The sequence below is a fragment of the Tamandua tetradactyla genome, chromosome 11, assembly GCF_023851605.1.
Source record: "Tamandua tetradactyla isolate mTamTet1 chromosome 11, mTamTet1.pri, whole genome shotgun sequence".
Classification (NCBI taxonomy): domain Eukaryota; kingdom Metazoa; phylum Chordata; class Mammalia; order Pilosa; family Myrmecophagidae; genus Tamandua; species Tamandua tetradactyla.
The window spans coordinates 50,004,484-50,025,659 of record NC_135337.1 but is presented as its reverse complement, the minus strand read 5'-3'; the positions used below and the strand labels follow the sequence as shown (position 1 = coordinate 50,025,659).

The 21,176-nt window shown below is 37.9% G+C and overlaps 1 protein-coding gene and 1 long non-coding RNA gene across 2 annotated transcripts in view; one reads left to right on the top strand and one right to left on the bottom strand.

Annotated features, from left to right (window-relative positions):
* LOC143650147 (uncharacterized) overlaps window positions 1-3,886 on the bottom strand; it is a 143,602-nt gene extending 139,716 nt beyond the window's left edge. Inside the window, exon 1 of the long non-coding RNA XR_013159398.1 lies at window positions 3,858-3,886. This is a non-coding gene — a long non-coding RNA (uncharacterized LOC143650147). The remainder of the gene's footprint in view (window positions 1-3,857) is intronic.
* Window positions 3,471-21,176, top strand: part of ACADM (acyl-CoA dehydrogenase medium chain) — a 73,559-nt gene continuing 55,853 nt past the window's right edge. Inside the window, exons 1-6 of the mRNA XM_077120590.1 lie at window positions 3,471-3,656; window positions 7,225-7,309; window positions 9,673-9,770; window positions 10,126-10,195; window positions 10,813-10,913; window positions 11,959-12,039. Coding sequence (XP_076976705.1) covers window positions 3,627-3,656; window positions 7,225-7,309; window positions 9,673-9,770; window positions 10,126-10,195; window positions 10,813-10,913; window positions 11,959-12,039 — 465 coding nt within the window. The 5' untranslated portion in view covers window positions 3,471-3,626. The remainder of the gene's footprint in view (window positions 3,657-7,224; window positions 7,310-9,672; window positions 9,771-10,125; window positions 10,196-10,812; window positions 10,914-11,958; window positions 12,040-21,176) is intronic.

Sequence of the window (21,176 nt, the reverse complement as noted above, 5' to 3'; positions counted from 1 at the left end):
ACATGCAAGGCAAGCCCACTTTAGTTACATCCAGTCTTGGCAATTAAGATAACTTAAGACTTGAGGTGCGTTAGTTCTGAGCACACCCAAGACCCTTCATTAACAAACATTAGGGGCTATATTTAGTGATTACAAGACTCTAAAGTTGAAAAACTGGGTAACTGGATACAAATGAAGGCTAGTCACAGGGTTTTTACAATCACAGGGTGTGGTGATTAGGTTCAGGTGTCAGGCTTGGCTGGGTGAAGGTGTCTAGTTCTATTACTGTGGACATAAGCCAATGGCATGTGAACCTCATCTGTTACTGATTACATCTGCAGTGCACTAACAGGTGTGCCTGCTGCAATGAACGATGTTTGATTTAGTTGGCTGGTGCTCAAATGAGAGGGCTCAACGTAGCACAGCCCAAGCAGCTCAGTATACCTCATCTCAGCATTCACAATTTAGCCCAGGCCTCTGGAGATGCAGAAAGGAATCACCCTGGGGAAAGTTGTTGGAACCCAGAGGCCTGGAAAGAAGGCCAGCAGAGATCACCCTGTGCCTTCCTGTGTAAGAAAGAACCTCAGTTGAAAGTTAGCTGCCTTTCTTCTGAAAAACTATATACTTTTAACTGGATAAATACCCTTTTATTAAAAGCCAATCCATCTCTGGTGTGTTGCATTCCGATAGTTAGCAAACTAAACACAGGGGCAGACGATAAAGGCTATACAATCATTATCAGAGAGCAAGGCAGCAGGATTACAATTTAGAGATTTCAGGAATTTCCCTCGGTCTACTCCAATGTTACCAGAAAGCAAAAAGGAATATCAAGGCAGCTGGACTACAAATTTCACAAATTTCCCTCTGTCTATTCCAATGCACTAGAAAGCAAAAACAAATATCTATATGATGGTCCCATAATCAAAATTATCCCTTAAATCCTGATTTCTCAGTTACAACATCTCCATCCAATCGAAAGGTTACACCCACAACTGGGTGTATCACATCTCCATGGAGACAACTTAATCAAAATGTTCCACCTGGTTGCCTCATGACCTTGCAAACCCATGGCTGGGTATATACCTGGAGGAACTGAAAGTGGGGACAGGAATGGACATTTGCATGCTAGTGTTTATGGTGGCTGTTCTAGTTTGCGAGCTGCCAGAAAGCAATATACCAGAAACAGAATGGTTTTTCAAAAGGGGAATCTAATAAGTTGCTAGTTTATAGTTCTAAAGCCGAGAAAATATCCCAATTAAAATAAGTCTATAGAAATGTCCAATCAAAGGCATCCATCCAGGGAAAGATACCTTGGTTTAAGAAGGCTGATGAAGTTCAGGGTTTCTGTCTCAAGTGAGAAGGCACATGGCGAACACAGTCAGGGCTTCTCTCTCAGATGGAAGGGCACATGGCAAACACAGCGTCATCTACTAGCTTTCTCTCCTGGCTTCTAGTTTCATGAAGCTCCCCAGGAGGCATTTTCCTTCTTCATCTCCAAAGGTCTCTGGCTCGTGGACTCTGCTTCATAATGCTGCAGCATTCTCTGTTCTCTCCGAATCTCTCATTCTCCAAAATGTTTCCTTTTTTTATAAAACTCCAGTAAACTAATCAAGACCCACCCAAATGGTTGGAGACATATCTCCCCTAATCCAGTTTAACAACCACTCTTGATTGGGATACATCTCCAGGGAGATGATCTAATTACAGATTTAAACATTCGGTATTGAACAGGGATTATTCTACCATTACCAAATAGAATTTTGATTAAAGCATGCTTTTCCAGGGTCCATACATCCGTTCAAACCAGCATAGTGGCAATGTTCCCCATTTGAAATGGGTGGAGGTGGCCTAAGAGTACAAGGATTGAGGAATGGAAGGGAGAACTGTGGTGTTTATATACAATGGATCTGGATCCATTGATCCGGTCTGGATCAATTCCCAGAAGACACAGGGAGGGCTCTGATGGAGTGAGTAAAATGACAGGGTATAAAAATTGATCAACTACATTAGAATCAGATTTTGAGTGGCCTTTACTAGGCAACAGAGTGTTAGGTCGGGGGAATAAGGGAGGGCTCTACAGCTGGAATCATGAAGTCACTCCTGAACGGGAGGTGAACCATTACAATCAAGGTCTTTGCGCAAACATCTATTCACGGACATCTAACCACCTGCTGCTCAATCCACTAGCATAATAATCCTTTATTTAATGTGCCGCCCCTTTCATGTCATCATCTAACCCCTGCCCTTAAAAACTGCACTCGTCAAAGCCAGAGCCACTCCCTCTTGGGTTAGATGAGCTCTGCCTGGAGCGCAGCCCCTAAAGCACACTCATTTACAATCCTTTCCTCTACTTTCCTTTCTCTCAAATACCTCCTATCTTAAAACCTTTCACAGAGAACCTTAGGCAAGTTAGTAACAAGCCAGGTGATGAGAGCCTGAGCTAGGACGACCGCAATGGAAATGAAATCTTCGGAGATATGCGAAACAGTTAGGATTCTGGCTTGCACTGGGGTTTTTATTCGCTTTCACAAAGTGGTATTCAAACTTGAACTGCTTTAGAAAAACAAATTCCTAGCTTTGCAACAACAACCAACTGAAAATTCAGGAGTAACTTGAACAGAAGGTGAATGTAAGTAGAACTTTTCAGGCAGACAGTTACTGTGGACGTTCAGTTGCTCAGCTGGGGGTTTTAGGTAGGTTGTTCCCAAGGACGCGCGCGCCACCTCCACACACACACACACACACACACACACACACACACACACACACACACACAGTTCCCAAGGACGCGCGCGCCACCTACACACATACACACACACACACACACACTCTCTCTCTCTCTCTTCACAAATTGCCGTTAAAATACTCAGAAAGGCCGAGTTTACGTAAGTAAATTCCCCTGTTGGTATAAATTTTCCAAAGTGCAGAACATCCTGCAACTCCACGGTCCGCGTTTCAGGAGAAAATCTCCTCTGAATCCTCAAGGAAGCCTTGCGTTGGAGACTTTCTCTGGATCAAGGTCCTCCGGCCGTGCCCTTCCCGCCGAGCTCAGCAGCCCGCGCCAGAGACTCCCCCCCGCGCCCTCTCACCCGGATTCAGTCCAGTCCAGCGCGGACACCGCCCTCCCCTCCCCTCCCCCTCCCCCTCTCCCTCTCAACTACCCACGTCCCGTCCCACCCCCCGCAGCTTCTCCGCGACTCCACCCTCCGGTTCACTTTCCGCACGGCCCTCAGCCTCAGTTTCTCCCAAAGAAGGACAGAGGACTCAAAGGACCGGAGGGTAGCGAAGCCTCTTCGGAGACCGCCCCTCGGGGTGGTCAGGCCTCTGGCGGGCGGTTAGACATCCCCCCACCCCTCCCACCAAGATCGCGCGGAAGGCGCAGGCGAGGGTCACAGAGGTGGGTTTGGCGAGGCCGCCCCCACCGTCCCCGCCCCCGCCGTCCCCGGGGCCTCACCCCGCCCCCTGCTTCTGGCGCGCAGGCCCTCGCGCTCTCACGTGGCGCCCTGGCCCCACGCCCTAGCGTCTCGCTTAGGTCCCTCCCCCGGGGCGGCTCCAGATGGCTTTAGCTTCTCTGCGTTCCCAGGCAGAGATAGTACCTCGGCTCTGCCTGGTTGGGTGGCGTCTGAGTATCTGGATCTGAAGCCGACATGGCAGCAATGTTGAGGCGAAGCTGCGGGGTGAGAGCGACAGGTGGACTGCGGTGGGGCTGGGGAATGGATGTTGCGGGGAGGTGGACCTAGGTCTGAATGCGGTCGGGAAGTGTAGGAAGCCGCGGGGAGGCCGGGGGAAGCCTGCCTGGGGTCCCTTACCCCACTTCTGGACCCTCATCTTCCACTCCTGGACCCCCATCTTCCTTGCGCCCCGCTCGTTCCTCTCACCCAGACACAAGACGCAGCTCAGATTTCCACTTTCCCGAGTCCTTCCGGCAGCTGAGACTTACAAAGACAACGTCCTTCTTACAGAATATTCCTTTTCTTTCTCTGACCCCGGAACCCTTAAGATACTTTCCCCGGGAATCCTACCTTCCCCGAAATGAACCAGTCTCTGCATTGAGAGAGGGTCTCTCAACCACTAATTTACTTTTGCTTAACTGGCTCGATGTCTCACCGAGAAAACTTCCTACCAGTTGTGTCGTTGTTGTATATTTGGATGGACTTCAGATGGACTTCAGACATATTGGGTTAAAACTATTTTATCTTGGGTGCCAGCCAGATCACGGGTAGAGGAGAATAGAGCAGCTGTTTTGGGGGATACTTAATATGCTTGTAAATAGCTTGTAAATATGGAGGATAGTTAATATGTTTGCAAATAGGTTTGTAAATATGGAGGAGGCGTCCATGTTGCTTTCATAGAACAAAAAACAAAACAAAACAAAAAACTTACCAGAACTTTCATTCAAAGATATGTGTGCTAGTATTGCAGGTTCTCAATATGGGCTAGTCAATAGATACATGTTGGTATTGTAAATATTTATCCAAGCAAGACTGTCATTTAAATGTCACTTAAAATTGAATTAAAATACATCCTTGAAAATGATTGTGGTGATGAATATACAAGTGTGTGATGATTATTGTGAGTCATTGATTATATATCAAGAATGAAATGTTCATATGTTAAGAATGTTCGTGTTAGTATGTTTTTATGTTTTGTCAATAAATATATATATATATATACATATATAAAGCTAGGCCCTTGACAAAAGCTGCAGCTGTGGAATTTTAAATCTTTCTAAAAGACTATTATTACCTAGCTTTTTTTTTTTCATTGCTTTACTATTACCCAGCTTTTTTTTTTTCATTGCTTTACATATTATTGAGCTCTGAACGCAGAAATTGGGGGATTTTAAACATTATTTAAAGCTTTGGCTGACAGATTTTTCGATTTCTCCAAGGAAGGATATAGAAAAACCAAAACCGAAAAAATAAGACCTCGTTATCTTTTCTTGAGAACTTCCATAAAACTAAGAGTCTGATTATTCCTAAATAAAATATGCAAAGCTGTTTAATTATAGCAGGACTATTGCAGATTTAGTTCATGAATAAAATTGCTGATTAGAGAATTGGAATGCCTTTTCCTAGGAAGAGAACCCAAAGTGTTGAAGCTAGTCTTTGTAGAGCAATATGCTTTCAAAACATTATCTCATTTTGGTCATACCAACAAATTACCCAGTGGGATTAGCCCTATTTTCCAGATTTGGAAAAAAGCTTTGAGAAGTTCAAAACCTGAGATCACAATGATACTTGCAGAGCTGGACTTAAGGATTCTAACTCTAAATTTTGTGCTAGTTCTGTATTTTGTTTCTATTAAGCCAGCTCTCTGTATGCAGATGCCTAACATTGTTATGAAGAACACGTTGATGAGCACTGTTCCCTGAGTACAGCTACTTTTGTATTTTATTTTATATAATAGATGTTTTCCTGAAAAATCACATGTAAACTGACTGTAAATTATATTAAATCAACGAAATCCCTATTGAAATTCAACAGACAATTTTACCTGTTTTAGGAGGTTTGATTTTTGTATAATGGTGTTTAAATAGGTATTGATAATAGAATCAAATTTTTGGTCTTGATTTTTGTAGAGCTTTTTTTTTTTCTTTATGGAGTCTTAGTTCTACTACCTAATAGTAGAGTGACTTTACGTAATTATATTTGATCTTTCTGAACTTCAGATTCTTCATGTATAAAATAGGAATAAAAATAGTGCTTTAGTAATCCTGGGTTTAGCTTGGGGATCCAATAAATTAATACATAGAATGTGACTCTAAATAAAAATAGGTTTGGTCTTTGATGAGTGGACCGAGGACCACAGAAATCAAGTTTTACTTCCAAAAGTAATGAAAATTGCAACAAAGATAAACTCACACTCTGAGATTTTTTTCTCAATTTTTTTTTTCAAATTGTAATGTGCAGTATTTTATTATTTTAAAAGGGCGATTTAAATTAGAATAATAATTAATCTAATAATGATCACCTAAAATGTAGGTGAGTGTAGGCTGGAGTTGTCTACAAAATGAACAATTTCTGTTTACAGATTTTAGAAAACATAAGCAAGTTCAGTTCTTGATCATTTAGTATTTTGTTCAGCTTCTTTTTCTCTCACTACCTGTTCATCAGATTTGGATTCCATTAGAATCTTTGGATGTGTAAATTGCGTAATTTTGGTTGTTTCAGTTATTTTCTATTGTGTTTTTTTTAACTTTAATTGCAAAAGATTACCTTTGTGTCCATTAAATTGTCTTGACTTTAAAAATGAATTACTGGGCCGGCCACAGTGGCTCAGCAGGCAGAGTTCTTGCCTGCCATATCCGAGACCCGGGTTCATTTCCCAGTGCCTGCCCATGCAAAATAAATAAATAAATAAATAAAACGATTACAAAAATAAATAATATGTATATGTCTGATTATATTCCTTTGTATGTTTCCTTTAAATAAGAGTGCATTGTAGTTGTTAAGCATAAAAAGACAAGGCATATGTTAGTAGTTAACTTTTTTTTGTAAAGGATCAGGTAGCAAATACTCTTGGCTTTGTGAACCATGTAGTGTCTGTGGACACTACTCAGCTCTGCTGTGAAAGCAACCGTAGTCACCAAGGTGTGGTTGTGTTCCAGTGAACTTTTATTTATAAAAACTAGATGCCAGAGTTTGCAAACCCTTGGCTTAGAACATACTAAGGGATATTTATAATAGGCAACAGCAGAAAACAGTGAACATATTTTCATCTTAATTTGGTTTTTATTTAGAGTAAGTAATCTTAGAAATGGAATACTCCAAGTGGGAGATTCTCAGAGGCATACCTGTGAGGCTCACAGGGACTGGGAACAAAGTTGATAGATTAGGCAGCTCCCCAATACAGTAAAATGCCGTCCTGTTGTCCTCACCCCAGAACGCCAGTCACCAACATCCTAGCAGCTTAGAGGTAAGATTTCCAGAATAGCAGCATAAATCTAATACCCCTGACTCCTCATCCTGGGAAACCTCCACTTCAGAGGTACAAACACCACTGATTGGTTTTATTTCCATTAGTTTTCAAAATATTTTCCCTGTGATAGGTGTTCATATAACCGTTAATTGGCTAATTAGAAAAATTAAATCATAATTGAACACATTTAAGAAATAATGATTTTAAAATCTGTTTTTGTATGTAGTCAAGCAAGTTACTGTATTGGTGTTTAATTGTCAGTTATCTCTTCTTTGATTAATGTTTAATTTATCAGATTTATTTTAATAAAATTGTTCCTTACAGGTCCTGAGAAGTAGTTGGTTTTACTGGCGATCACAACATACAAAAGCTGCCCTGCAACGTGAGCCAGGATTTGGTTTTAATTTTGGTATGTATATGATCTGTCCATGGACTTTACACTTATACTTGTTATATATATATGCAGTTCTAAGTGCGTATTTTTGTGGAGTATGTTTGGTAGATAGTGTAATGCCTGTCTTTGTCAGTAGGAACAATCATCATTGTTCATCCGCAAATTGTTCTTCCTGATCCTGCTTTCCTCGGTGGCATACTACCTTACTCATTGATCTGTGTTAGCAGCATACGAACATGTATGTGTTCCTTCCTTTTTAGCTGAGTGTGTAGCCCAAAATCAATTATAAATGTGCTGATATATGGATAGTCTTCAAGTTAGAAATTTGAATTCCACAAATATTCATTAAATATGCACGAGGCACACAATGCCAGGTGCTTAGTAATAGGATAAGGCCTCTTTTGGTCATAATTATATCAGAACTGTAGTTTTAGTGCTAGTTTCTAGATGGGAGTTCTCAGTCTGGGACCTAAAAGCCGTGTGGTAGATTCAAAGAAAAAAAGAATAGGATTTTCCTTCTCCTTTCCTTTGTGAGGTAAGGCTGCAGGCAAAAAAATTGGGATAATAATTCCTAACTTTGGCATCCTTTGCCTCCTAAAATGCTTCTTGCTTCAAAATTATCTTTCCTCCAGTTAAAAACCCATTTTCTCAGTTCAGTTGATCTTAGAAAATAGTTAATAGGCACTTGAGATAAACCAGCTCACACCCAGGTATAAATAACAGATTTAAAACTCTCTAGGGTGATGGGGTTTTGTTTTTTATTGTATTTTTGTAAGATTGTTGTTTCTCTTTATAAAGTTTTAAAGACAAAATTCAATGAAAATTTTCAAGCATGTGAGGATAGCAGTTGTGGCAGTGGCTCTTGTTTCTCTATGGCATGTAAGCATTAGTGTGCTGTTATTGCTCCCTAACTTCTGCTTGTTGCAGATCTAACTCAGTAGTAAGACACTCAAAGAAGTAGGAATAACACCTATGGCCAGCTGCATCAGGTTTCTTATGTATAAAATGGGGATAGTATTTACAACTCAAGATTTCTTTGAAAATTAAACTGTTATATATGTAAAGTCCCTAGAATGTGTTGAATGGATGCAAGTAGTTTCTCAAGTGATATATAGTAGGTCACTGCCCTTCCTACCCTTAACTCACTCACAACCTTTTCATGATCTGACCCCAATCTTAGAGGAATCGTGACATAGAGAACATTGGACAGCAACTCTAATCATATTTCTGCCAATTCATTATAAGACTATGGGGCTATCATTTCCTTACTCTGGGCCTTTGTTTTCTTATTTATAAAATGAGAGATTTGGTTTTAGGCCATTCAGTTCAGCACCAAAATTTTAATGCCTTTTACATTTTATTTCTTACATCCCCATATGAAGAATTACAGTATCCTTAAACATAACCTTGTTCATTCTCATCTCTGCTTCTGCTCTCAGTCTTTTGGCTCTAGATATTCATACATCTTTTAAATTCCACTTATCCTTTGTTGTTCAATATAACCACATTAAAACCCTGTGATGACAAGAATTTGAAAGATGCCATTAATGATCGGTTCCTATCCTCAGTCCAGTTACCATATTCATTTATTTAATTTTACAGTAACAACTGCATATTTTATGTAATTTAATTGTTTGCGCACCACTTAACTAGCATTACAGCAAGGTTTTTTGTCATTTTATATATATATATATTTTTTTTTTTCCCCAGCATGGGCAGGCACTGGGAATCAACCCCGGGTCTCATGCATGGCAGGCAGGAACTCTGCCATTGCGCCACCATTGTACCGCCCTGTGTCATTACCTTTTGAAAAACCTTTTTCAGTCACTTTTACCGATTGCTCCATGCTAATTTACAGACTTAAATTTATGAGTTTAAAGGAGGAGTAAAATTTAAATTATGATACTGATATTCTTATATGATTTTTTGAAACACTTTAACTGTTTATTGTCACTGAGTATTTCTCAATCATAAGTGAGACTGATTCTTAAGATTAGAGACATAGCTATGTTGGTTTCATTTCAATGTTAGTATGCATTCAAAAAATCTGCTTAGGAACTAGTAAGTTGCAAGAATTATTTTTACCTCACTAGTTAGAAAAGAAAAATTCACTTGAGCTCTACAAATTTTTATATTATTCCTTTGTGTAAACTGGAAACTTTACCACCTTTGGCCTTTGTACTGACATGGACTTATTTATATTGTATAGTGAAATATTGATTACTCTGAAAGCATATTATCATCTTTGACTTTCTGGTTAATCAAGCATTAAAATCCCTTTATAAATGTATTAAAATTTATAAAAATTTATAAATATAAATTTCCACATATAGGGTCCATAGTACTGTTTTAATGTTTTCTAAATAACTTTCCTTTAGAGCTCACTGAACAGCAAAAAGAATTTCAAGCTACTGCTCGTAAGTTTGCCAGAGAGGAAATAATCCCTGTTGCTGCAGAATATGATAAAACCGGAGAGGTAGGTTTATTTATTTATTTATTTATTTATTTATTCATTCATTTTTGCATAGACAGGCACGGGGACTCAAACCCAGGTCTCTGGCATGGCAGGTTAGAATTCTGCCACTGATGGGCGGGCCACGGTGGCTCAGCAGGTAAGAGTGCTTGCCTGCCATGCCCAAGGACCGGGGTTTGTTTCCTGGTGCCTGCCCATGTAAAAAAAAAAGAATTCTGCCACTGAGCCACTGTCACAGTGCCTAGTTTATACATATTAAGGAGAGAAAATCTTTTACATTTTTAACCAAATCGCATAAGCAAACACTCTAGATTTTAAGTATATTTTAACTGACTTCCTTCTTCTCTTTTTTTCTTAGTACCCTGTTCCTCTAATTAAAAGAGCATGGGAACTTGGTTTGATGAATACACACATTCCAGAGAGTTGTGGTAAGTTTTTTTCATGTTTTTAACTCCAGAATGCTAATGAACAAGGAAAATTGTGAAACTCTACCCAGTCATTCTGAGTAGTAAATCAATTCCAACCTTTGCCTTCCTTTTCATAATTCAGTATTTGCCTGCTTTTGAAAATCTCTTAGAGGCATTTTTCCTTCTTGACAACTGGTTTCAACCTTAGCTTGATCCTAAACCTTGGTAACTTCTCTCTTTAGAGTTGTTCAGTTTGTTTCATTTTAGTCCTACCTTCTATTTTTATATTTTATTGAGACCTTTATCCCTTTTTCTATGTGATTGTTACTTTTTTCCTTCACTCAAAGTTTAAGCAGGGTTGAATAAAGTTTTTAAAAAGTGAACCTTAGACAGGATAGATATACATTACAAATCATAAGAGAATCTTCTGAAATTTTTAAAACTTATTTTAGAGAAGTATAAGTTACCATGCCAAACAGAACACTTTTTTTAGTTTCTTTTGTTATAGATATTGCATTTGCAAATTTGCTTTTAAATCAAATTACATGATATGAGAAGTAATCAGAATAGCTTAACTTTATTTTTGTAGAGATGCACTGCATATTATAATGGACTCTTAAAACATTTTGATATTGCAGGGGGCCTCGGTCTTGGATGTTTTGATGCTTGTTTAATTACTGAAGAGATAGCTTATGGATGTACTGGGATTCAGACTGCTATTGAAGCAAATTCTTTGGGGGTAAGTTCCTTAAAAAATGAATTGCCTAGCTGAGCTGTTAATGAGACAGTACTGGGTTAGGTTGGATAGGAGTGTATACCTATGATTTCATAATCCAGTTTATCTATAAAATAAAATCTCAGTGCAGGCCTTCTTTTCTCATAGAATTTCATTCAAAATTTGAAGAGGTTCTAATGGAAAGTAATTCTAAGATATAATGAGTTTTAATTTTCCTCCACTCAATCTTATTTATACAAGCTTTGCCTGCAGTGTATTCTTATTAGCCATATTTTTTAAGCCCTTTGGCTTTAGAAATTTTGACACTTGGCTTATTGCTGAAGTATTATCTTATTCTGAGTAGTAGCTTGGTGAATTTTTCTCTTCTGTCTCTTGAATACTTTCTTGATTTATTGAGTTGTCATGCTGAAAGTTCATATAGTTTATTTTTCCTAGTGCTAAATAAACTGATATTAATAAAAATGTTGGCGGAACATAGCTTTTTTGAAAAAAAAAAAACCACAAGATTGTGCAGTGAAGTTTGGAGTTTTGATTCCAAGACTTGACCATTCTGTTCCTGTTGTTTTCACTTGTATTAGTCTTTCTGTCCTTGTGGTGAAACTGCTCTTTGGCTACTGCTTCAGTGGCAATTATTAGGTAAGAGCAGTGTCTGAAGCCAACAGCAGGAACAGGATCAGATTGCCTTGCTGCAGCTGGTGGCAGTGCTGAAATTGAGTGAGCAGTTCTTGGGAAACCTGATCACACAGACCAAGTCACTTATCCTAACTTTAATTCTTTATTTGTGTCTTTTACTCTAGTGGATTGTTACACATTGTATTTCTAATAAGTCATATATATAGCTTATTAATTTTTTGAAAATACTTTTATTAACAGAGTTATTTCTTCATGGTTTAGCTGTACAATTTAGAGGCAGAATAAAAGGCCAATTCTGTGGACTTATCCTGTAGAGGAAAAAAATAATTATTTTGCTTTGAATTATAGCATCTCTGAACTTATATATGACATAAAATATTTTGCTGTTTCAAAAATTGTCTATTTTATTTGGTAGCAAATGCCTGTTATTATTGCTGGAAATGATCAACAACAAAAGAAGTATTTGGGGAGGATGACTGAGGAGCCAATAATGTGTGTGAGTATGTGTAGCTGCTGCTTTATTTTATATTTAAAGAATAGAACAATGATGCTATTTCTTTTTCATTGTACCTGTATACATTGTGCCATAATACATTAATACAAATTTTACCAGCTGAGGTATAGGTTAAAAATTCATTCTCAAATCTTCTGTTCGCATGAAATGAGAGAAGATTAAAAGTATAATTAATGAGGACTTTGTGAAAGAAAGAGCATATTTTGGTACAGTAATGTTTCTAGGGTGCCAAAAACAAAAAAAAAGTGTCACAATAAGCCCCTTGAATATTTCCCGTGAGCTGTCTCCTTAATGGAGCCCTTTGTAGTTGAAGAATGTAGGTCTGTCAGGAAGTTCAGATTGTGAACATAAGACAGTAGATGTTTGGAGTAGTAGTCTTTTGAACTAATAAGAAATTAATGGTGAACGGGTAACTGAAGAGATAGCAGTTCATTTCTTGAATGATTGAGCTACTTGGGAAGAGTCATTGTAGATTTTATTTAATTGCCTGAGAGCTACTCAACAAAATTTTTAATTGGACTTTTTTTTTTAAGATATGATTATATATACTGAGGTTCTGTTCTGAAGTGTTCTTTACATAAGAATTGTTACTTGCTTGTTTAGTATTCTAACAGATGTCAACCTAGGGTATGATTGTGATGTTGAAATATAGTAAATTATTATTAGTTTGAGCAGACTATGGGAGTTGGTCTGAAATAATAGAAAATAATATTTGAAAAAATTTTTAATTTAATTTCAAATACCTAAATTTCAGATACAGCTTAATAAAAGATTTATTCATTTTCTAGGTAATTGGTAATTTTTTTTTAACAAATGAGAGTTTAAACATTCTCAAAAATGGTGTGAAACATTTAGATGTTTCTCCTGTATGAACTTGAAATAGAGCAATAACTTGAAACACAGGTGCTTAGCAGAAACGACCTCTTATGATTTGGTAAGAATATTTGTAATTATCATATAACTTTTAAATAGGTATTTCTAAAATTTTTGAGTCTTTAAAAGTAGTTCAAGTACTTCGAACATTTCTTTGACAGTTTTGTTTGGTATTAATACCATCAGACTGTAGTCTCGGTTTAAGTTTTGGTAACTTCTGTATTAATAAAGGTTTTCCTCTGTTAGTACACAGTGGAAATAGATGTACTCAAAATATAAAGGCACAGGTGAAAATAAAAAAATTCAGTAGGTACATTAATTATAAGATTTAATTTACAGTGAGGCTCATCTAATGATTTAAGTTCCAATAAGTATTTTTAAAATTGTTTTTCATAGGCTTCATACATAAAACCTTGTGACCTAAATCTCTTTCCACTAAAAGCAAGAAACTTTTAAAAAATAAACTATACCTTCTGATGTGTTTAGGGGTTGTTCAAATGAAGGAATGAATACATGTTAAACTATAACATATGGAATTTCTGTTATCTTTTGGCATCTTCTAGTACTAACATGCTTTAAAGAAAACCAAATACCCTAACCTGCAAAAATATATCAAAACTTGATGGCAGAAAAAGTCAACATAATTTGAGGGAAAAGAAAATGTATAAACTTAGAAAAAAGAAATTGTTCTGCATATAACATTGCGCTTATGCTTTTGAAAACTTTTCTGACTGTAAAATTACATAGTCAAGAAAGTTTAGAAAGGCATAAAGAAGAAACAAAAAATACCTGCTATCTTTCAGATATGAAGTTAACTGATGTTACTGTCTTATTGTATTCCTTATTAGGCTTTTTAATATTTAAATTTGTCTTTAACAATTAGGGCCATATTATATATTGTGGTTTTGTATCCTTGTTTAGTTAATGTGAGCATTTTCCTGTACTTGTAAATCTTTTTAAGTACTGTTTTACTGTATAATATGATACTGTATAATGGATGTAGTGTAAATTCTTTCTGGTTCAATCTTAAATTTCTTCTCATCCTGTTTTTTAAAAATATGTATTATATAAACAATCTCAAGACCCTTTAAAATGTGGGTCATAAAAATAAAATTTAAGTATTTTAATATTTAAAATAAATGGAAAAGTCCACAATGCAGAAATAAAGTGGTGTTGTTATCACTAATAAAGAATGTATGAACCACTTCCATTCATTCAACTATTGGTACAGTATACTAGATGGGCTGGGAATAAAATAGTGTACATGGCTAGTCTCTGCTTGTAAGGAATTACCAATGTGGTAGACCTTTAGATTCCTACCTATAATCTATTAACTTAGAATTTATGCATAAAATAGGTTACTGATTTGATTTACTTGTTATTATAGTTTGTGTGGCAACATTTAGCTGTTGTAAGTCAAACTGGTTAAAATAGTAAGGATGGGAAATGTTAGGGACGTTTATTATTTTATTAATCACTTATTACCAGACACTAGAGATACCAAATGGAAGAAGTACCATTCTTACCTACAAAAAAGGTCTGCTGCAGCATAAGAAACACATGAGTAACTATTATACTGTGTATAATACTATAAAATACCGTGTGTTGTGATAAAGAAGGAACCAAAGTACAGTAGAACAAAAAATGTAGACTTAGCCAAAGAGGGTTAGAGAAATTTAATTTGTAAGAAATGATCAAATAAGAGTCAAGATCTCTGAAAAACCAGCAGTGACAAACCCTTTTGTATAGAAACAAACAGGCCCATAAACTCCATAAGGTATAAAAACTTTGCCTTATTATATATTAGAGAAATGTCTAGTAGCAAATTTTCAAAAAAATTCAAAGAGAATTGAAACACAATTTTGATGCTTTAAAGGGTTGTCTTTTGTGGACAGTTTAGTTGTGTACCTTATTCTGTATGATACCAAATTTCATTGAATAGTAGAAGAGCAATTTAGTTGCGGTAACTCCTATGGCAACTGAATCTCCCCTACATCATCCCTATCAAAAGGGCATGCAATCCTGGGAGTCACCCCCTTCTGAAGAAGTTCCATTCAGGGGTATCTCTGCTGTTAGAACACTCTTTTCTGGATTGCATGCTCGTAAGGGAAAAGATCGTGTCATTTTAATAATATTATCTCCACATAGCATATAATAGATTTTCAATAAATGTTTAAATGATTTCACTGTACTGTTCGTTCCCCTAGCAATTATAATACCCTTGGCCGTATAACTCTTCAGAAATTTGATACAAATATCATGTGGATCATGTCTTTGCCAAGCTATTTATCCCCAATTTTGTCATCTTCATACAACATGTAAAGACTCATTGCTTGTTTTAGTAAACATTTATCTAAAAGTGTTGTAGAGCTAAATAAAGTATTCTAGTATTATCTGATCAGTTCAAAGTAGACTGGTACCATCACCACTAATTTGAGCTACTGTTTTAGTTTGTAAGCTGCCAGAATGCAATATACCAGAAACAGGACAGCAGGAGAATTTAATAGTTGCAAGTTTACAGTTCTAAGAATATGAAAATGTCCAAATTAAGGCAACCAAGGAAAGATGCCTTGGTTTAAGAAGGCCAGTAATGGTTGGGGTTTCTCTCTCAGCATGTCTGCTAACTTTCTCTCCAGGTTTCTTTAATCGCTTCCCTGGGAGCATTTTCTTTATGCATCTCCAAAGGTCTCTGGCTGTAGGGGCAATGTTGGTTCTGGTGGCTTTGTCCCAAAATGATTCCCTCTTAAAGGGCTTCACTAGCAACCCTACCTTGAATGGTGGAGACACATCTTCATAGAAACCATTTAATCAAAAATTACCACCCATAGTTCCATGAGTCACATCTCCATGGAAACAATAAAAAAGATTCCACCTAACAATATTGAATGAGGATTAAGGGGCATGGCTTTTCTGGGGTACACAGCAGATTCAAACTAACACAGCTACTGTATATTTATTATTGAAATGCATACTATTAGCAGTGTGTTCTAGTTTGCTAGCTGCTGGAATGCCATATACCAGAAACAGACAGCTTTTAAAAGGGAAAATTTATTAAGTTACTAGTTTACAGTACTAAGATTGTGAAAATGTCCAAATTAAAGCAAGGCTATAGAAATGTCCAGTCTAAGGCATCCAGGGAAAGATACCTTGGTTTCAGAAGGCTGATAATGTTCAGGGTTTCTCTGTCAGCTGGAAAGGCATATAATGAGCTTGGTAACATCCACTAGCTTTCGCTCTAGGCTTCTTGTTTCATGAAGCTCCCCGGGGATGTATTTGTTCTTCATCTCCAGAGATTTCTGGCTGAGTGGGCTCTGTGTTTCTCATGGCTATCTCATTGTTTTCTCTCATGTTTCTCATTTCTCTCTCTAAAATATTTCCTCTTTTAAAGGATTCCAGTAAATTCCGCCTACAATGGGTAGAGTCATATCTCTCTCTAATCTATAATTGTGTGGATTAAAAACTGGCTTTTCTAGGGAACATAATCCTTTCAAACCAGTGAGTCTGCTGAACAATCATGCATAAAATACAGGATCCCATATACCACCCCACCACTAACACCTTGTATTGGTGTGGAATACTTATTACAATTAATGATAGTGCATTTTTATAATTTATACTGTTAATTGAACTTAGGATTCACTGAGTCATGTAGTTATATGGACTTTTTTTTAAATTTTTATTCTGTTACCATATATACAACCTAACATTTCCCCATTTAATCTTAATCAGACATACATTTTAGTGCTATAATTGGGTTCTCAGTGTTGTGCTACCATCACTACCATCCATTACCAAAATATTTCCATCATTCCAAATAGGAATGCTACATTTTAAGCCTTAACTTCTACTTTTCTATCACATCCTGATCCCTGATAACCATTTTCTATATTCTGACTCTGAGTTTACTTATTCTTATATTTCAAAACCACGAGATGTTATAATATTTGTCCCTTTATGTTTGGCTTCTTTCACTCAACATATCTTCAAGTTTCATCCATGTTGTCACATGTATCAGGACTTCATTGCTTTTTACAGTTGAATAATATTCCATTTTATGTATATATCAGAATTTATTTATCCATTCATCAGCTGACGGACACTTGAGTTGCTCTCATCTTTTGGCAATTGTCAATAATGCCACTATGAACATTAGTGTGCAAGTGTCTATTTGAGTCCTTGCCCTCAGTTCTTTGGGGTATATACCTAGAAGTGAGATTTCCAGGTCATAAAGTAGGTGTGTTAGTTAGATTCAGTTGTCAACTTGGCCAGGTGAGCATACCTAGTCTTGTTGCTGCGGACATAAACCAATGGTACATGAACGTCATCTGTTGCCAATTACATCTGCAGTCAGCTAGGAGGCTGTCTGCTGTAATGAGTGACATTTGACTTAATTGGCTGGTGCTTAAATGAGAGATTGCAACATAGTACTGCTAAGCAGCTCAGCATTCCTCATCTCAGCACTAGCAGCTCAGCCCAGGCCTTTGGAGATGCAGAAAGAGGTCACCCCGGGGAAAGTTGTTGGAACCCAGGGGCCTGGAGAGAAGACCAGCAGAGACCATCTTGTGCCTTCCACATAAGAAAGAACCTCAGTGGAAAGTTAGCTGCCTTCCCTCTGAAGAACCAACAAAATAAATCCCCTTTTATTTAAAAGCCAATCTGTCTCTGTTGTGTTGCATTCCGGTAGCTAGCAAACTAGAACAGATTTGGTACCGGAGAGTGGGGTGCTGCTGCGGTTTGCAAATACCAGATATGTTGGAATAGTTTTGGGATGGCTAAAGGGAAGATTTTGGAGGAACCGTGAAGAGAATGATGGAGAAGTCTTGGAGGGCTTGAAGAGACTGTTGGTGTAAATGAAACCACCGCCAATCTTGACAAAGGAGGACACAAAAGGGAGAGATTGGAGTTTGCAGAGTGAGAACTATGGAAGTTTGGGTCTGAAGCCAAGAAACCTCGGCCAGGAGAGTGGACCCACCTGTATACGTGGAGAGGGTGAGTTTACCCTGAAGGGCGAGGATGAGTCTCCCCTCTCATTGCAGTGGAAGAATTGTGCAGCCTCGGGCCTTGGAAAAGGCGTAGCACGCTCCTTGGGGGACTGGGAGAGCCTGGCTGCCACCATGTGGAGGGGTTAAGCGTGTGCCCCAGAAATGGCAGAGAGCCCAGGGGTGGCCCTGATGCCTGGAGAGAGTGGAGCCCAGAGGTGGTCTCCTCGATGTTCCCCGAGGTTGATTTGTAAAGAGGCAGGCCACTGCATAGGCCCTTGGAAGGGGTGGGACTGCCACTTTCTAAAGCCGAAGGATAAATGACTTTCAGACTTTGAGATCCCACAGCGCTTGCCCTGCAGGTTTTACATCTGTGTTCCAGTTTCTCCCTATGGAAATGACAATCTCTATCCTGTGAATATCCTCCTTTGCATCTTGGCACCAGACAAATTGTTTTGAGATTCACAGGTCCACAGCAGGAGAATTTTTACATCTATGTAAGGTGATGCTTGAAGTTGCCAAGTTGACAAGGGGTGGACATGTGTTAGTTAGATTCAGTTGTCAACTTGGCCAGGTGAGCATACCTAGTCTTGTTGCTGCGGACATAAACCAATGGTACATGAACCTCATCTGTTGCCAATTACATCTGCAGTCAGCTAGGAGGCTGTCTGCTGTAATGAGTGACATTTGACTTAATTGGCTGGTGCTTAAATGAGAGATTGTAACATAGTACTGCTAAGCAGCTCAGCATTCCTCATCTCAGCATTCCTCATCTCAGCACTAGCAGCTCAGCCCAGGCCTTTGGAGATGCAGAAAGAAGTCACCCTGGGGGAAGTTGTTGGAACCCAGGGGCCTGGAGAGAAGACCAGCAGAGACCATCTTGTGCCTTCCACGTAAGAAAGAACCTCAGTGGAAAGTTAGCTGCCTTTCCTCTGAAGAACCAACAAAATAAATCCCCTTTTATTTAAAAGCCAATCCGTCTCTGGTGTGTTGCATTCCGGCAGCTAGCAAACTAGAACAGTAGGTCTGTACATACCTTTCTGAAGAGTCACCAAACTCTCCTCCACAGTGTCTGCTCTATTGTACATTGCCACCAGCAATGAATGAGTACTCCTCTTTCTCTGCATCCTCTCCAACACTTAGATATCTTCCATTTTTTTAATAGCAGGAATTCTAATGGGTGTGAAATGGTATCTCATTGAGGTTTTAATTTGCATTTCCTTGATGGCTAATGATGTTGAGCACCTTTTCATGTGCTTTCTGGCCATTTGTATATCTTCTTTGGCGAAATGTCTATTAAGGTCTTTTGCCCTTTTTTAAATTGGGTTGCTGTTCATTTTATTGTTAAATTGAAGGATTTCTTTATATATTCTGGATATTAAACCCTTATCTGATATATGGTTTCCAAATATTGTCTCCCATTGTGTAGGTTGTCATTGTACATACATAATAAGGTTCCTTGAGAGCCAAAAGTTTTAAATTTTAATGAGGAGTTATCTATTTTTATATTTTCTTGCTTGTACTTTGGGTGCCTAAGTCTAAGAAACCATGCTTAACACAGGATCCTAAAGATATTTCCCTGTGTTTTCTTTTAGGAATTTTATAGTTCTGCCTTTTGTATTTAGGTATTTGATACATTTTGAGTTGATTTGTGTATATGGTGTGAGATGGGGGGGTCTTTCTTCATTCTTTTGCAAATGGAGATCTAGTTTTCCCAGTACCATTTGTTGAAGAAACTTCTTTTCCAATTACATGGACTTTGCCATCTTTTCAAAAGTCAGTTGGCTGTAAATGTGAGGGTTGATTTCTGAGCTCTCAGTTCTATTCCATGGGTCTGTATGTCTGTCCTTGTACTAGCACCATGCTCTTTTGATTCCTGGCTTTGTAATAAATTTTAAGATCAGGAAATGTGAGTCCTTTAGCCACATTCTTCTTTTTAAATATGGTTTTAGGTATTCGGGGCCCTTACCCTTTCATTTAGTTTTATGGTAGGTTTTTCCCATTTCTTTAAAGAAGGTTGCTAGAATTTTGATTGGAATTGCATTGAATCTATAAATTATTTTCGGCACTATTGACATACTAAGGATATTTAGTCTCCCAATCCATGAACATGGGATATCCTTCCATTCATCGAAATCTTTTATTTTCTTTTAGTGATGTTTGGTAGCATTCTGTGTGTAAGTCTTTTCATCATTGGTAAGAGATATTCCTAGAATTTTATTGTTTTGCTTGCTATTATATATGCAGTTTTTTTCTTTTTCTTTTTTGGTCCTTCAAAATAAAAACATACTTTATTATAATTTTTTAAAAATTTTTTGTGAAAAATAACATATACAAAAAAGTAATGCATTTCAAAGCACATCACAAAAATTAGTTGTAGGACAGATTTCAGAGTTTGGTATGGGTTTCTAGCTGCTCTAAGATACTGGAGACTAAAAGAATCAATATAATGATCAGTATAATAAGTCAGCAATCATACTTATCTGTTAAACCCTACCTTCTGTGTGCGATTCCACTATCACCTTTGATCTTTCTCCCTCTCTTTAGGGATATTTGGGCTATACCCATTTTAACTTATTTTCATGTTGGAAGGGCTGTTGATAATATGTGATGGGGGATGGAACTAGTTGATGTTCTGGAGAGCCTTGCCCCTCTGCGTTTCAGGACTTATCTGGCCCAGGGACCCATTTGGAGGCTGTAGGTTTCTGGAAAATTATGCTAGTGCATGGAACCTTTATTGAATCTTATATAGTACCCTAGCTGTTTTCTTTAGGATTGGAAGGAATGATTTTGATTAGGGCTTGACAAATTATGGTAGGTAGCAAAGTCTTAACTGAAGCTTGCATTAAGAGTGTCCTCCAGAGTAGCCTGTCAACTCTACTTCAACTCAGCCACTGATACCTTATTTGTTACATTTCTTTTCCCTCTTTTGGTCAGGATGGCATTGTTGATCCCACAGTGCTAGGGCCAGACTCATCCCTGGGAGTCATCTCCCATGCCACCAGGGAAGCTTTCATCCCTGGATGTCATATCCCACATAATGGTAAGGGCAATGATTTCACTTGTAGAGTTGGCTTAGAGAGAGAAAGGCAACATTTGAGCAACAAAAGAGGTCCTCCAGAAGTAACTCTTAGGCATACTATAGGTAGGCTAAGCCTCTCTACTTCATACATAAGCTTCACAAGACCAAGCCAAAAGATCAAGGGTTGGCCTACTGATATGGGGTGTCCCTAATATTTGACACAGTATCAGGGATTTCCTTGGTGG